This window comes from Salmo salar, chromosome 14 (genome assembly GCF_965601325.2).
Source record: "Salmo salar chromosome 14, fSalSal1, whole genome shotgun sequence".
NCBI lineage: Eukaryota > Metazoa > Chordata > Actinopteri > Salmoniformes > Salmonidae > Salmo > Salmo salar.
The window spans coordinates 40,106,547-40,125,000 of NC_138304.1; the positions used below are offsets into that span (position 1 = coordinate 40,106,547).

Genomic DNA, 18,454 nt, shown 5'->3' on the forward strand with positions numbered 1-18,454 from the left:
TGTCTCTGTTTCTCTCTAGGCCTACTTTCTCTGTTTTGCTCTACTGTCAGTCTGTCTGTCTAAAATGGGTTTATTCACTAGGAACAGAACCAACAGAAGCAAACGGAACAAAATGCAGAGGGACCAAACGGAATCTTTCCAATAGAACGTATAGTTTTCATTGCAAAATGTTTTCCATTTGCAACTGTTTGCTACAGTTTGGACTAATGATTACACCCCAGTTGGCAACCCTCCTAACTAGATTGGGTCATACCACACAGTTCTCCAGAGAGGTGACATTATCTCTCTAAAATGTATCACAGTATTTCACTCATAATCAATAGGATGACATTCATAGCCATCATTCATAGACTGTAGACAAAGTTGAAGAGTAAAGTTGGCGGAACTGCATCTGCGACAGTCGAAAGTCGGACACTAATGTGGTTTTTCAACAGCAAGGCTCAGATCAACATGGCAATGTTGCCATTGTTTCTAAAATATTTTCTTTATAATGTCTCCAACCCCCATATCACACACTCACAAACTGAAATCATATGTGTGTTCATTATACAATCAATTAGTAAGATAGAGAGTCAAATATGACATGAATCTTGGCAAAGTTGGTTCCTGTTTCAGTCATATCTTTGGTCACATTGACCTTTTTCAATTATGTTAGCACAGCTGAAAACTGTTGTTCTGATTAAGGAAGCAATACATCTGTCCTTCTTTAGACTAGTTGAGTATCTGGAGCATCAGCATTTGTGGGTTCAATTACAGACTCAAAATGGCCAGAAACAAAGAACTTTCTTCTGAAACTCGTCAGTCTATTCTTATTCTGAGAAATGAAGGCTATTCCATGCGAGAAATTGCCAAGAAACTGAAGATCTCGTACAATACTGTGTACTACTCCCTTCACAGAACAGCGCAAACTGTCTCTAACCAGAATAGAAAGAGGAGTGGGAGGTCCCAGTGCACAACTGAGCAAGAGGACAAGTACATTAGAGTGTCTAGTTTGAGAAACAGACGCCTCACAAGTCCTCAACTGGCAGCTTCATTAACCTGTTGAGGGTAGGGGGCAGTATTTGCACGGCCGGATAAAAAACGTACCCGATTTAATCTGGTTATTACTACTGCCCAGAAACTAGAATATGCATATAATTATTGGCTTTGGATAGAAAACACCCTAAAGTTTCTAAAACTGTTTGAATGGTGTCTGTGAGTATGACAGAACTCACATGGCAGGCAAAAACCTGAGAAGATTCTGTACAGGAAGTGCCCTCTCTGACCATTCCTTGGGCTTCTTGACTCTCTTTATTGAAAACGTAGGATCTTTGCTGTAACGTGACACTTCCTACGGCTCCCATAGGCTCTCAGAAGGCGGGAAAAAGCTGAATGATGTCTTTGCAGCCCCTGGCTGAAAAACATTAGCGCCTTTGGTAAGTGGTCTATCAGAGGACAATGAGACTGAGGCGCGTGCAAGAGGCGACCCCATGTTTTTATTTTCTCTCCCTTTGAACGTAAACAGGGTTTCCCGGTCGGAATATTATCGCTTTGTTACGAGAAAAATGGCATAAAAATTGATTTTAAACAGCGGTTGACATGCTTCGAAGTACGGTAATGGAATATTTAGAAATGTTTTGTCACGAAACGCGTCGGGCGCGTCACCCTTCTTTACACTTCGGATAGTGTCTTGAACGCACGAACAAAACAGAGGATATTTGAACATAACTATGGATTATTTTGAACCAAACCAACATTTGTTATTGAAGTAGAAGTCCTGGGAGTGCATTCTGACGAAGAACAGCAAAGGTAATCACATTTTTCTTATAGTAAATCTGACTTTGGTGAGGGCTAAACTTGGTGGGTGTCTTAATAGCTAGCCCTGTGATGCCGGGCTATCTACTCAGAATATTGCAAAATGTGCTTTCACCGAAAAGCTATTTTAAAATCGGACATTGCGAGTGCATAAAGGAGTTCTGTATCTATAATTCTTAAAATAATTGTTATGTTTTTTGTGAACGTTTATTGTGAGTAATTTAGTAAATTCACCGGAAGTTTGCGGGGGGTATGCTAGTTCTGAACGTCACATGCTAATGTAAAAAGCTGGTTTTTGATATAAATATGAACTTGATTGAACAAAACATGCATGTATTGTATAACATAATGTCCTAGGATTGTCATCTGATGAAGATCGTCAAAGGTTAGTGCTGCATTTAGCTGTGGTTTGGGTTTATGTGACATTATATGCTAGCTTTAAAAATGGGTGTCTGATTATTTCTGTCTGGGTACTCTGCTGACATAATCTAATGTTTTGCTTTCGTTGTAAAGCCTTTTTGAAATCGGACAGTGTGGTTAGATTAACGAGAGTCTTGTCTTTAAAATGGTGTAAAATAGTCATATGTTTGAGAAATTGAAGTAATAGCATTTCTAAGGTATTTGAATAACGCGCCACGGGATTCCACTGGCTGTTACGTAGGTGGGACGATTTTGTCCCACCTACCCTAGAGAGGTTAAATAGTATCCGCAAAACACCAGTCTCAACGTGTCACGTCCTGACCAGCAGAGGGTGTAGTTGTGTAGTATTTTGGTCAGGACGTGGCAGAGTATGTCTGTGTATGTGGGTTCTGGGTGTTTTGTTTCTATGTTGGTCTGTGTGGCTCCCGATCAGGGACAGCTGGTTATCGTTGTTCCTGATTGGGAGTCATATATTTAGGAGTATGTTTGTCACTTGGGTTTTTGGGTGGTTGTGCTAACACTGCTATTATTTTGTACGTGTAGCCTGTCTGAAGTCGTTTATTGTTTATTGTTTTCTGTGAATACTTTGCTTCAAAATATTAAAAGATGAGTATCCACATTCCGCCTGCTGCAGTTTGGTCCATTCAACACGGCTTCAACATTTGTGACACAACGTCAACAGTGAAGAGGTGACTCCGGGATGCTGGCCTTCTAGGCAGAGTTCCTCATTCCAGCGTCTGTTCTTTTGCCCATCTTAATCTTTTCTTTTTATTGGCCAGTCTGAGATATGGCTTTTTCTTTGCAACTCTGCCTAGAAGGCCAACATCGATATGATGCTTAAAAGAAACTTGAGAGGTATGTACAGAGATTGTATGGAATATATAATTAGAATTACTAGAAGGGGCATAGGCCTTTAGATCATGGCTAGGAGAGCCTGTGCCTTGGGGGTGAGAGAGGAGCTTTCTCAGGCTCAATAGTTTGAAGAAGATTCAGTCACATTTGATCATTTGTAGAGGGTCTCCATCTTCAATGCAGGCGATATGTCGGAGATACATCTCCTGTGAAAAGAGGCTCCTTGTTGCTCACCCAAACCAACCCTCTATTGGATGGGAATGTCCGGTTTACACATTCTAACTCTATGCGATAGTGGCTGTGGTACAGTATGTATCTGTGTATTATGTATTATTGTTGCGTTGTACAGATAAGCCAGAGTCATTATCTTCAGACCTAACTCAAATTTAAATATCTAGCTGTGTCATTATGACTTTGGAGAATTATTTATTACACAGAATTTATTTCCTTTAAACAGTTTTAGGTGGCAAAGCTAAAAGTGAAGGGGAGAAAAAAGACGGATTGGATCTTGACAAATGTGACTGCAATAACTGGTGAGTAGGTTTTTGTTCATCAATTGCAAATGAGCATTTGACAGTGTGCTGGTATTGTCATGATATTTTAAAAAGAATATGACTTATGTCTCGTGGCGTGCTAACTTAAATAATCTCCAAGTTGCACATGGAGACATAAAAATAGTATTCATGAGTTCATCTGACTCTGGGTAAATAGAAAAACAACAAATAATTTCCAATCTCTCAGTATAAATTTAAAAATCAACAAGGTTGGGGTCAATTTCAATTTATTAAATTAAACTTGTTGCTTTCCATTTGTTGCTTTCCCCCCACAGATGCGGTCATGAAGCGCTTCCCGGGTGCAATAAAGGGACAAGTGGGAACGGCTTAAAACAGCACAAAAACATCTATGAATAAGATTACATTACGTTTTTTTGTGTTTTGTGTCGTTTGTTCTAATGATTTATTACCATGACAACAAGTATTACTGAAATACTGCTCCGGTAACATACGTATATGTTAACACATATTGTTACCATGTATTGTGACATATAAGGGACATATATGTAATAAACATTTGAATACTACATGTGTAACATATATGAGCATACAGTGCATTCGGAAAGTATTCAGACCCCTTGACATTTTCCTCATTTTGTTACACTACATCCTTATTCTAAAATCCTCATCAATCTACACACAATCCCCTACCAAGCGAAAACAGGTTTTGGACATTTTTGAAAATGTATACAAATAACAAAAACTGAAATACCTTACATAAGTATTCAGACCCTTTCCTATGAGATTCTAAATTGAGCTCAGGTGCATCCTGTTTCCATTGAGCATTCTTGAGATGTTTCTACAATTTGATTTGGGTCCACCTGTGGTAAATTAAATTGATTAGGCATGATCTGACAAGGCACACACCTGTCTATATAAGGTCTCACAGTTGACAGTTCATGTAAGAGCAAAAACCAAGCCATTAGGTCAAAGAAATTGTCTGTAGAGCTCCAAGACAGGATTGTGTTGAGGCACAGATCTGGGGAAGGGTACAGTATCGAAACATTTCTGCTGCATTAAAGGTCCCCAAGAACACAGTGGCCTCCATCATTCTTAAATGGAAGACGTTTGGAACCACCAAGACTCTTCCTAGAGCTGGCCGCCCGGTCAAACTGAGCAATCGGGGGAGAAGGGCCTTGGTCAGGGAGGTGACCAAAAACCAGATTGTAACTCTGACAGAGCTACAGAGTTCCTCTATGGAGATGGGAGAACATTCCAGAAGGACAACCATCACTGCAACACTCCACCAATCAAGCCTTTATGATAGAGTGGCCAGACAGAAGCCACTCCTCAGTAAAAGGCACATGACAGCCCACTTGGAGTTTGCCAAAAGGCATCTAAAGGACTCTCAGACGATGAGAAACTAGATTCTCTGGTCTGATGAAACCAAGATTTAACTCTTTACCCTGAATGCCAAGCGTAACGTCTGGAGGAAACATGGCAGCATCCCTATGGTGAAGCATTGTGGTGGCAGCATCATTCTATGGGGATGTATTTCAGCGGCAGGGACTGGGAGACTAGTCAGGATCTAGGGAAAGATGAACGGAGCAAAGTACAGAGAGATCAGTGATGAAAACCTGCTCCGAAGCACTAAGGACCTCAGACTGGGGCAAACAGAACAACAACCCTAAGCACAAAGCCAAACCAACGCAGGAGTGGCTTTGGGACAAGTCTCTGAATGTCCTTGAGTGGCCCAGCCAGATTCCGGACTTGAACCCAATCAAACATCTCTGGAGAGACCTGAAAATAGCTGTGCAGTGACGCTCCCCATCCAACCAGAGAGAGCTTGACAGGATCTGTGGAGAAGAATGGGAGAAACTCTCAAATATAGGAGTGCCAAGCTTGTAGTGTCATACCCAAGAAGACTCAATGCTGTATTCGCTGCCATAGGTGTTTCAACAAAGTATTGAGTAAAGGGTCTGAATTCTTATGTAAATGTGATATTTCATTTTTAATTTTTTTAAATAAATTTGCTAAAATTTCACAAAAACTGTTTTCGCTTTTTATTATGGGGTATTGTGTGTAGATTGATGAGTGAATAATAAAAAACATTTTTTAGATTAAGGCTGTAATGTAACAAAATGTGGAAATATCAATGGGTCTAAATACTTTCCGAATGCACTGTATAGGTATTGTACATACCATATATGCACATATACACTACATGACCTAAAGTATGTGGACGCCTGCTCGAGTTGGTCCCCCCTTTGCTGCTATAACAGCCACCACTCTTCTGGGAAGGCTTTCCACTAGATGTTGGAACATTGCTGCGGGGACTTGCTTCCATTCAACCACAAGCACATTAGTAAGGTCGGGAACTGATGTTGGGCAATTAGGCCTGGCTCACAGTCGGCATTTCAGGTGTTCGATGGGGTTGAGGTCAGGGCTCTGTGCAGGCCAGTCAAGTTCTTTCACAACCATCTCAACAAACTATTTCTCTATAGGACCTCGCTTTTTGCACAGGGGCATTGTCATGATGAAACAGGAAAGGTCCTTCCCCAAACTGTTACCACAAAGTTGGTAGCACAGAATCATCTAGAATGTCATTGTATGATGTAGCGTTAAGATTTCCCTTCGCTGGAACCAAGAGGCTTAGCCCAAACCATGAAAAGCAGCCCCAAACCATTATTCCTCCTCCACCAAACTTTAGAGTTGGCACTATGCTTTCGGGCAGGTAGGGTTCTCCTGGCATCCGCCAAACCCAGATTTGTCCATCGGACTGCCAGATGGTGAAGCGTGATTCATCACGCCAGAGAACGCATTTCCACTGCTCTACAGTCCAGTGGCGGCAAGCTTTACACCACTCCAGCAGACGCTTGGCATTGCGCATGGTGATCGTAGGCTTGTGTGCGGCTGCTCGGCCATGTAAACCAATTTCGTGAAGATCCCGACGAACAGTTATTGTGCTGACGTTGCTTCCAGAGGCAGTTTTGAACTTGGTAGTGAGTGTTGCAACCGAGGACAGACCATTTTTAAGCGCTACGCACTTCATCACTCGGCGGTCCCATTCTGTGAGCCTGTGTGGCCACCCCTTTGCAGCTGAGCCGTTGCTTCTCCTAGATGTTTCCACGTCACATTAACAGCACTTACAGTTGACTGGGGCAGCTCTAACAGGCCAGAGATTTGACTCACTGACTAATTGGAAAGATAGCATCCTATGACGGTGCTACGTTGAAAGTTACTGAGCTCTTTGGGAAGGCCATTCTACTGCCAGTGTCTATGGAGATTGCATGGCTGTGTGCTCGATCTTATATACCTGTCAGCAATGGGTGTGGCTGAAATAGCCGAATCGACTAATTTGAAGGGGTGTCCACATACTTTAGTATATACAGTGTATGTGTATATAAGGCAGAAATATATGTCACATACAGTACCAGTCAAAGGTTTGGACACACCTACTCATTCAAGGGTTTTTCTTTATTTGTACTATTTTCTATGTTGTAGAATAATAGTGAAGACATCAAAACTATGAAATGAAACATGGATTCACATAGTAACCCAAAAAAAGATCTAAATTATCAAATCAAAATATATTTTATATTTGAGATTCTTCAAAGTAGCCACCATGATGACAGCTTTGCATTCTCTCAACCAGCTTCATGAGGTAGTCACCTGGAGTGCATTTCAATTAGCAGGTGTGCCTTGTTAAAAGTTAATTTGTGGAATTTCTTTCCTTCTTAATGTGTTTGAGCCAATCAGTTGTGTTGTGACAAGGTAGGGGTGGTATACAGAAGCTAGCCCTATTTGGTAAAAGACCAAGTCCATATTATGGCAAGAACAGCTCAAATAAGCAAAGAGAAATGACAGTCCATCATTACTTTAAGACATGAAAGGCAGTCAACATGGAAAATGTCAAGAACTATTCAAGTTTCTTCAAGTGCAGTCGCAAAAACCATCAAGCGCAATGATGGCTGGCTCTCATGAGGACCGACACAGGAAAGGAAGACCCAGAGTTCTCTGCTGCAGAGGAAAAGTTCATTAGAATTAACTGCACCTCAGATTGCAGCCCAAATAAATGCTACAAAGTTCAAGTTTCAGACGCATCTCAACATCAACTGTTCAGAGGAGACTGCGTGAATTAAGCCTTCATGGTCTAATTGCTGCAAATAAACCACTACTAAATGACACCACTAAGAAGAAGAGACTTGCTTTTGCCAAGAAACACAAGCAATGGACATTAGACTGGTGGAAATATGTCCTTTTGGTCTGATGAGTGCAAATTGAGATTTTTGGTTCCAACCGCTGTGTCTTTGAGACACAGAGTAGGTGTACGAATGATCTCTGCATGTGTGGTTCCCACGGTGAAGCATGGAGGAGGTCTGATGGTGTGGGGGTGCTTTGCTGGTGACACTATCTGATTTATTTAGAAATTAAGGCACACTTAACCAGCTTGGCGACCACAGCATTCTGCAGCAATACGCCATCCCATCTGGTTTGCGCTTAGTGGAACTATCATTTGTTTTTCAACAGGACAATGACCCAAAACACACCATCATGCTCTGTAAGGGCTATTTGACCAAGGAGAGTGATGGAGTGCTGCATCAGATGACCTGGCCTCTACAAATCACCTGACCTCAACCCAATGGAGATGGTTTGGCATGAGTTAGACCACAGAGTGAAGGAAATGCAGCCAACAAGTGCTCAGCATGTGTGGGAACTACGTCAAGACTGTTGGAAAAGCATTCCTCATGAAGCTGGTTTTATAACACAGGGCAAGACCCAGATGCAGACACAGGAGGCAGATGGTTCGAGTCTCTGATATTTATTAAACAAGGGGCAGGCAAGAGGCAGGTCGAGGACAGGCTAAAGTTCATAAACCAGGTTAGAGTCCAAACGGTACAGGGCGGCAGGCAGACTTGAGGTCAGGGCAGGCTGAATGGTCAGGCAGGCGGGCTTAGTGTCAGGGCAGGCAAGAGGTCAGAACCGGGAGGACTAGAAAAAAAACAGGCTAGGAAAAACCAGGAGCTCGGAAAAAAACCACTGGTAAGCTTGACAAGACAAGACGAACTAGCAACAGACAAACAGAACACAGCAATAAATACACTGGGAAGAATGGGGAAGATAGGTGACATCTGGAGGGGGGTGGAGACAATCACAAAGACAGGTGAAACAGAGTGTGACAGTACCCCCCCCCCCCCCCCCAGGGGCACCACCTGGTGACCTACCTGGTTGTCCAGGGTGCCGGCGGTGAAAGTCGGCGATGAGGGCCAGTTCCAGGATGTCTTTAGCGGGGACCCAGCATCTCTCCTCCAGGCCATAATCCTCCCAGTCAACTAGGTACTGGAAACCCCTGTCTCGTGGTCGAACACTCAGGAGGCATCTCACTGTGTACGCCGGATGGCCATCGATAACACAGGTAGGAGGGGTGGGCCTGGAAACAGAAGACAAAGAGCTGTGAGACAAGGGCTTAATCCTGGACTCATGAAAAGTAGGGTGTATACGGAGGGTATGGGGTAACAGAAGATGAACAGCAGTGGGACTAAGGACTCTAGAGATGGGCAAAGGACCAATAAAACGTGGGGAAAGTTTACGGGACACCACCCATGGGGCAGGTCCCGTGTAGACAGCCATACCCTCTGCCCGAGATGATAACGGGGAGCCGGAGTCTGGTGGCAGTCCGCTTGTCGACGATATCTCGAGGTGGTCTTGAGAAGAGCCAACCGAGCTCTTTTCCAAGTACGCCGACAGTGGCGGATGAACATCTGGACTGAGGGTGTTGACTTCTACTTCTTGCTCCAGAAAGAGAGGGGGCTGATATCCCATGGAGCACTCAAAAGGTGAGAGCCCAGTAGGGAATAGGGTTCCTAGCATACTCCACCTAGAACAGTTGCTGGCTCCAGGTGGTGTGGTTGGTAGAAACGAGACACTGAAGTGTTGTTTCCATGTCTTTTTTGGCTCGCTCCGACTGGCCATTGGACTGGAGATGAAACCCAGAGGACAGGCTGGCCGACGACCAAATAAGGGTGCAGAACGCCTTCCAGAATCAGGACGAGAATTGAGGACCACGGTCAGAGACAATGTCAACCCGGGAGTCCATGGATTTGAGAGATGTGCTGCACCATGAGCTGGGCCGTCTCCTTGGCTGAAGGTAACTTGGGGAGAGGGATGAAATGGGTGGCTTTAGAGAACCTGCCCATCACCGTCAGAATGGTGGCATTGCAATCTGACGGAGGGAGCCCAGTGACAAAATCCAGGGAAATATGGGACCAGTGGCGATGACGAACAGGGAGTGCCTGAAGGAGTTCAGACGGAGCTTGCCGCGGAGTCTTATTTTGAGCACATACAGTGCATGCGGCGACGAAGACCGAGACATCAGGAACCATAGTAGGCCACCAGAAGTGTTGTCAGAGGAAGGCCAGGGTTCGACGGGTGCCAGGATGACAGGTAACCCTGGAGGAATGAGCCAATTCCAGGACCTGAGACCGGGCCAAATCAGGGACGAACATCCGATTAGCCGGGGCCCCCCAGGGTCCGGCTTGGAATGTTGTGCCTTGTGGACCAGGGCCTCAATACCCCAGACAACCGAAGCCGCAACAAATGAGGTAGGGAGGATGGTCTCAGATTCAGAGGGTGGGGCAGCGGAACTGTACAGGCGAGAGAGGGCGTCCGGCTTCACATTTTTGAATCCTGCGCGTGAAGTTGAACCTGGTGAATAACAGGGCCCAACGGGCCTGCCTAGAGTGAAGGTGCCTGGCTGTGCGGAAGTATTCTACATTTTTATGGTCAGTCCACACAAAAAATGGATGTTCCGCCCCTTCCAGCCATTGCCTCCACTCCTCCAACGCCATCTTAACCGCCACAAGTTCCCGGTTCCCAACGTCATAGTTCCTTTCCGCGGAGTTGAGACGATGGGACAGGAAGGCACAGGGATGAAGCTTTTGTAGAATGTAGAATGTAGAAAATAGTTCAAATAAAGAAAAACCCTTGAATGAGTAGGTGTGTCCAAACTTTTGACTGGTACTGTATATTTACTGATGTGTGCTTATATGTGTGGATACATATATAAGCATATATGGGCATATACTGTATGTTTCCACCATATATAACCGTATAAAACATATAAGTAAAATACATATATCACTTTTTCTGCATTGGAGGCGAGGTTTATTACTTTGTGGCTTGGTAACTAGTGACAACCAAGAGCTGGTGATCAACATTTCTAAAGTGGGTAATTAGACTTTAAATGATAGCAAAATTCATAATAATTAGCAATGCTCCATATAGGCTACTTTCAATGCATTTCTCTGCAAAAGGTAGGTAAACGGCTGAGCAAAATAACTTCTTTGGGATAGGGGGCAGTATTTTCACGGCCAGATAAAAAAAACGTACCCGATTTAATCTGGTTACTACTCCTGCCCAGAAAATAGAATATGCATATAATTAGTAGATTTGGATAGAAAACACTATAAACTTTCTAAAACTGTTTGAATGGTGTCTGTGAGTATAACAGAACTCATATGGCAGGCCAAAACCTGAGAAGATTCCATACAGGAAGTGCCCTGTCTGACAATTTGTTGTCCTTCTGTTGCATCTCTATCGAAAATACAGCATCTGTGCTGTAACGTGACATTTTCTAAGGCTTCCATTGGCTCTCAGAAGGCGCCAGAAAGTGGAATGGGGTGTCTGCTGTCTCTGGGCGAAGAACAGCAGCAGAATTTGTGAGTGGTCAGCTGGGGACAGTGACACTGGAGATGCGCGGTCACGAGACTACTCCATTTTTTTCTTTCAGCCTTTGAATGAATACAACGTTGCCCGGTTGGAATATTATTGCTATTTTACGAGAAAAATAGCATAAACATTTATTTTAAACTGCGTTTGACATGCTTCTAATTACGGTAATGGAATATTTTGACATTTTTTGTCACGAAATGCGCTCGCGCGTCACCCTTCGGATAGTGACCTGAACGCACGAACAAAACGGAGCTATTTGAATATAACTATGGATTATTTGGAACCAAAACAACATTTGTTGTTGAAGTAGAAGTCCTGGGAGTGCATTCTGACAAAGAACAGCAAAGGTAATCCAATTTTTGTAATAGTAATTCTGAGTTTAGGTTGTCCCAAACTTGGTGGGTGTCAAAATAGCTAGCCGTGATGGTCGAGCTATGTACTCAGAATATTGCAAAATGTGCTTTCGCCGAAAAGCTATTTTAAAATCTGACACCGCGATTGCATAAAGGAGTTCTGTATCTATAATTCTTAAAATAATTGTTATGTATTTTGTGAACGTTTATCATGAGTAATTTAGTAAATTCACCGGAAGTTTTCGGTGGGTATGCTAGTTCTGAACGTCACATGCTAATGTAAAAAGCTGGTTTTTGATATAAATATGAACTTGATTGAACAAAACGTGCATGTATTGTATAACATAATGTCCTAGGAGTGTCATCTGATGAAGATCATCAAAGGTTAGTGCTGCATTTAGCTGTGGTTTGGGTTTTTGTGACATATATGCTTGCTTTGAAAATGGCTGTGTGATTATTTTTTGGCTGGGTACTCGAAAATACAGCATCTGTGCTGTAACGTGACATTTTCTAATGTTTTGCTTTCGCTGTAAAGCCTTTTTGAAATCGGACAATGTGGTTAGATTAACGAGAGTTCTTTAAAATGGTGTAAAATAGTTGATTGTTTGAGAAAATTGAATTGTGGTATTTTAGTTGGTTTTGTATTTCTCGCCTGCGATGCCATTGGCTGTTGGCTAGGGGTTCCGCAGGCGGAACGTGGTTCCGCTAGTGGAACGTCTGTCCTCAACAGGATAAAAAAGGTGCATGCAGAAACTGTGTTTGCTTGCGTTTATCCTCCACTACACTACTGACTGTACTTCAGTGGAGGCTATTGAGGGGAGGACGGCTTATAATAATGTCTGGAACAGAGCTATTTTAATGGCAGCAAACACGTGGAAACCATGTGTTTGATGTATTTGATACCATTTCACTGATTCCGCTCCAATCATTACCACGTGCCCGTCCTCCCCAATTACGGTGCCACCAACCTCCTGTGCTGTACTTGTTTAGCAGCGTATGGTAACCACATTAAGAGGTACCCATAGTCGGCAGACAGTTGTTATTAAATCGGCATTCCTTACATCAGCTAGCAGTGCACAAGAAAGTATTCAATTGAGTTGTTAGATGCTACCACCCCCTCCCCAAATAAAAAGCAAACGGATATTAATGTTTGCACACACGCACTCCGTTCTACTTCTTCTCTGTATTTAGGCAACAGGTGTGAAACACAGACAGGTGTGTGCGCAAAGCGAAAACATGCCATGGAATCCATGTTTGATTTTGATTTGGAGAGGGGGATACCTTCATTCATGGGAAAAGTGTCGCTAACAGTACAGTCATAAAAACATTTATGCTTTTGTCTTTTTAAGGCTTCATCAATTATTAAATTTATCAATCAACCAATCTATCCATCCATCAACCATTTATAGGATAAGTTTCCTTCATCCATTTATAGGATAAGTTTCCTTCGTGGTTCTAGTATCTGTCAAGTCTTTTGAGATCAGTGGTATTGACATAAATTAGATAAGGGATTGTCTGGAGTGTGGAGGCTCTGTATACTGCCCAGTTACTATAGTTAGTATAGTATATATGTAAGCAATAATGCCCGAGGGGATGTGGAATATGGCCAATATACCATGGTTGAGGGCTGTTCTTAAGCACGACGCAATGCGGAGTGCCTGGACACAGCCCTTAACCGTGGAATATTGGACATATATCACAAACCTCCGATGTCCCTTATTGCTATTATAAACTGGTTACCAACTTAATTAGAGCAGTAAAAATACGTTTTTTCATACCCATGGTATATGGTCTGATATACCATGGCTGTCAGCCAATCAGCATTCAGGGCTCGAACCACTCAGTTTATAATATACTGTATAGTTTAAGTTAGCATAGTATAATGTTACTGAATTGCCTTCCTATACTGTAGCAGTTTCAATCACAATTGTACCTCCAAATACTCATCTCAAGGTGTCACTCAAGAACCACCAATTCTGGTTACTGCAATCAAGCTATCGGCATAGTTTCCTGTCCTCTCATCACCTAACCCCCATTAGGCTACCACTGATGGGTGAAGGTGGGTGACTATAAAGGTTGTTTCTATTGTTTATCAAGTCAAATCTCTGTCAAATCCTCTCTGATAAAAGCAGACAAGGAAAGGACGCATTCTATCGGGATATGATATCAACCTGTTTCAACTTAATCCAACTTTATTCAAAGAGCATGTACACTTCTCAATATATTTCACACACAAAAAAATGTACTAAAGGTAAATAAAACATAGAAGAATAACAAAAGGAGTGTTTTTCTAAATGAGTCATAATAATGACATGGGTAAAGGAGTGAAAAACTAAGAGCACATGATGAAATTAGAGGCCATGCTGACCACAGTTGCAGTTCCTCGTCATCTCCAGCAGATGTTGCTCAACAACCAACGATTCTCGAAAATTTCAACCCACTCCTTCCACCAAACCCGAGCGTGAAGAAGACAGGTGCCATTTGGGAATTGAGACAGAACAAGCCCGTGTGTGTTTCCATCTGAGTGCATCGCTCTTACCCTCTCAGTAGCCTACTAGTGTGTGTGCGTGTCTCAGTGTGTGTTGTCACTGTCCTCCAACCTACTCCCAGCTCAGCATGGCCAGATTTACACAGAGTGAAAGCAGAAGGCATCAGCAGCAGCATCATCCCCAGCCGCCTCATCCCGCCCCCGTCAACCTGCTTCTACCACAGCCGCTCTTACTTATCCCTCATCAGCATCAGCTCGATCACAGCCCTGTTCCGAAGCCCATGAACGGACCCGAAACCGTCTCCATGCACACGGACAGCGGCGCCATGAAAGACCAGGACGCCATCAAGCTCTTCATTGGACAGATACCGCGGAACCTCGAGGAAAAAGACCTGAAACCTCTCTTTGAGCAGTTTGGGAAAATCCACGAATTGTCTGTTCTGAAGGACCGATACACAGGCATGCATAAAGGTAGCATTTATGTTGCCCCTGCGCATTCCCTCACAGATGGTCGTTACATTGTAATTAGGTTACTGTATTATTACGATGTAATTATCATCCATATGAAACGCAATAGTCATTCCATTTTTGTTCCTTTTTGTGTTGGATTGTCTCTCATCATCTATTCTCTCTCGTGATGTCTGTAATGCAATAATGTGTTAGTCTACGCACCTTGTACTGAAAAGCCCAAATGACTTGCAGAATAAGGTTGCATATAGGCTTAACATTATTACTGTCATTTCCCCATAATAATAGCATAACTGATTTATTTGTTCTTCTCATCTCGACAGATTCTCTCTTTTAGTGTGTAGGAGTAGCATGTTCATGTGAGTTGATATAAGTAAAATGCAAGTTGGTCTCACAGCTAAAGGCTCCTCACACTTCCCAACACTTTTTTTCTTGCCCTAATTATTACACGCCAATGTTTGTTTGCGCCAGCTGCGCGCATAACATAGTGTTTTTCCCCGCGCCATCGCAGTGTCATGATGCAAACAAAAATAGGGATTATTTGGCATAAAATCGAAACGTATATTTCACCACCGTCACGTCTATGCATCACATTGCATAGGCAACGCATACACAATCAACAGGATTTAGGCCAGTATTGCCAAGTGAGTGTGTCTGTGTGTGTGTGTGTGTGTGTGTGTGTGTGTGTGTGTGTGTGTGTGTGTATGTCTCTCTCTGTGTGTGTGTGTGTGTGTGTGTGTGTGTGTGTGTGTGTGTGTGTGAGAGAGAGAGAGAGGGAAGGGGGGGCTTGTGTGAGCAAGCTGCATTCATGTGTGTGTCTGTGTGTGTGTGACTAACCCTTGTTGGTCTGTTTTGATTGACAGGATGTGCATTTCTCACCTACTGTGCCAGGGAGTCTGCCATCAAAGCCCAGAATGCATTGCATGAGCAGAAAACCCTACCTGGGGTGAGTACTCCACTGCCTGAATGCTGCCAGGGTTTTATATGGAATGAGAGATGGTGTGAAAGCTTTTCCCCAAAGACATCTGTGAGTTGCCAATTCCTTTCGGATTGCGGAGAATGAGAAAGAGGATAGAGGAGAGTAAGAGAGCATGGAGTGAGAGAGAGAAAAGAGTGAGAGAGAGGGGAGGGGGAGTGAGAGAGAAAGAGAGTGTACTGTAAAACAACAGTGAACAGAGCCATGTAGACAGCTTCAGGCTGTTCACTCAGTGAGCCATGTATGGAGAGAGAGAGAGAGAGAGGGGGGGAAGAGAGGGGGGAGATTGGGGAGGGTGAAAGGGAGAGGAGATGGAAGGAATGACAGAGAGAGAGAGAGAGAGAAATAGAGAGAGAGAGAGAGAGAGAGAGAGAGAGAGAGAGAGGGAGAGAGAGAGAGAGAGAGAGGGGGAAGAGAGGGGGGAGATTGGGGAGGGTGAAAGGTAGAGGAGATGGAAGGAATGACAGAGAGAGAGAGAGAGAGACAGAGAGAGAGAGAGAAAGAGAGGGAAAGAGAGAAATAGAGCGAGAGAGAGAGAGAGAGAGAGAGAGAGAGAGAGAGAGGAGAGAAATAGAGAGAGAGGGGGGAGAGGGAGGAGGGGAAGAGAGATTGGGGAGGGTGAAAGGGAGAGGAGAGGGAAGGAATAACAGAGAGAGAGAGAGAGAAACAGAGAGAGAGAGAAAGAGAGAGAGAAAGAGAGAAATAGAGAGAGAGAGGGAGAGCGAGAGAGAGAGGAGAGAAATAGAGAGGGGGAGAGGGGGGAGGGGAAAAGAGACTGGGGAGGGTGAAAGGGAGAGGAGAGGAAAGGAATAACAGAGAGAGAGAGAAAGAGAAAGAGAAATAGAGAGAGAAAAAGAGAGAGAGGGGAGAGAAAGAGAGAGAAAGAGAGAGAGAAATAGAAATAGAGAGAGAGAAAGTAGATGAGAAAGAAAGAGCTGAAGAAAAAGGCTGAGGGAGGGATGAGAGAGAGGGAGGGATGAGGAGAGGTTGGAGGGGAGGGATATGCGATGGGGAGGGATGAGAGAGAGAAGAGGAGAGGTTGGAGGGGGAGAATGAGATAGAGGGATGAGGAGAGGTTTGAGGGGAGGGATGACAGAGAGGGATGAGGAGAGGTTGGAGGGGAGGGATGAGAGATGAGGAGGGATGGGGAGAGGTTGGAGGGGAGGGATATGTGATGAGGAGGGATGAGAGAGCGATGAGGAGAGGTTTGGAGAGGTGGGATGAGCGAGAGAGGGATGAGGAGAGGTTGGAGGGATGAGAGAGAGACAGGGATGAGTAGAGGTTTGAGGGGAGGGATATGTGATGGGAGCGATGAGAGAGAGAGATGAGAAGAGGTTGGAGGAGTGGGATGAGAGAGAGAGGGATGAGGAGAGGTTGGAGGGGGGATGAGAGAGAGAGGGAGGAGGAGAGGTTGGAGGGGATGAGAGAGAAAGGGATGAGGAGAGGTTTGAGGGGAGGGATGAGAGATGGGGAGGGATGGGGGAGAGGTTGGAGGGGAGGGATATGAGATGAGGAGGGATGAGAGAGGGATGAGGAGAGGTTGGAGGGGAGGGATGAGAGAGAGACAGGGATGAGGAGAGGTTTGAGGGGAGGGATATGTGATGGGGAGCGATGAGAGAGAGAGATGAGAAGAGGTTGGAGGAGTGGGATGAGAGAGAGAGAGGGATGAGGCGAGGTAGGAGGGGGGATGAGAGAGAGAGGGATGAGGAGAGGTTGGAGGGGATGAGAGAGAAAGGAATGAGGAGAGGTTTGAGGGGAGGGATGAGAGAGAGAGGGATGGGGAAAGGTTGGAGGAGAGGGATGAGAGAAAGGGAGGGATGGGGAGAGGTTGGAGGGGAGGGATGGGGGATGGGGAGGGATGGATGGATGGATGGATGGAGAGAGATTGGAGGGGAGGGGTAAGAGAGAGGGCGGGATGGGGAGAAGTTTGAGGGGAGGGATGAGAGATGGGGAGGGATGGGGAGAGTTTGGAGGGGAGGCATGAGAGTTTGGGAGGGATGGATGGATGGATGGATGGGGAGATGTTGGAGAAGAGGGATAAGAGAAAGGGAGGGATGGGGAGAAGTTGAAGGGGAGGGAAGAGAGATGGGGAGGGAAGGGGAGAGGTTGGAGGGCAGGGATGAGAGATGGGGAGGGATGGGGAGAGGTTGGAGGGAGGGATGAGAGACAGGGAGAGAGAGAGAGCGAGAGGGATGAGGAGAATTTGGAGGGGAGGGATGAGAGAGAGAGGGATGAGGAGCGGTTGCAGGGGAGGGATGAGAGAGAGAGAAAGAGAGCAGGATTGGGAGAGGTTGGAGGGGAGAGATGAGAGAGAGACAGAGAGAGAGAGAGGGAGGGAGGGAGGGAGGGAGGGAGGGAGGGACGGACGGACGGACGGAGGGAGGAGAAGAGGTTGGAGGGGAGGGATGAGAGAGAGAGGGAGGGATGGGGAGAGGTTGGAGGGCAGGGATGAGTGATGGGGAGGGATGGGGAGAGGTTGGAGGGGAGGGGAGGGATGAGAGAGAGAGGGAGGGATGGGGAGAGGTTTGAGGGGAGGGATGAGAGATGGGGAGGGATGGGGAGAGGTTGGAGGGGAGGGATGAGAGATGGGGAGGGATGGGGAGAGTTTGGAGGGGAGGCATGAGAGTTTGGGAGGGATGGATGGATGGATGGGGAAATGTTGGAGAAGAGGGATAAGAGAAAGGGAGGGATGGGGAGAAGTTGGAGGGGAGGGAAGAGAGATGGGGAGGGAAGGGGAGAGGTTGGAGGGGAGGAATGAGAGACAGGGAGAGAGAGAGAGAGAGAGCGAGAGGGATGAGGAGAATTTGGAGGGGAGGGATGAGAGAGAGAGGGATGAGGAGTGGTTGCAGGGGAGGGATGAGAGAGAGAGAAAGAGAGC

The 18,454-nt window shown here is 45.0% G+C and overlaps 1 protein-coding gene across 1 annotated transcript in view; it reads left to right on the forward strand.

The window, feature by feature from the left end:
* Positions 1 to 14,129: 14,129 nt before the first annotated feature.
* LOC106569511 (CUGBP Elav-like family member 5) overlaps positions 14,130 to 18,454 on the forward strand; it is a 114,179-nt gene continuing 109,854 nt past the window's right edge. The window contains exons 1-2 of the mRNA XM_014140928.3: positions 14,130 to 14,603; positions 15,464 to 15,546. Coding sequence (XP_013996403.1) covers positions 14,261 to 14,603; positions 15,464 to 15,546 — 426 coding nt within the window. The 5' untranslated portion in view covers positions 14,130 to 14,260. The remainder of the gene's footprint in view (positions 14,604 to 15,463; positions 15,547 to 18,454) is intronic.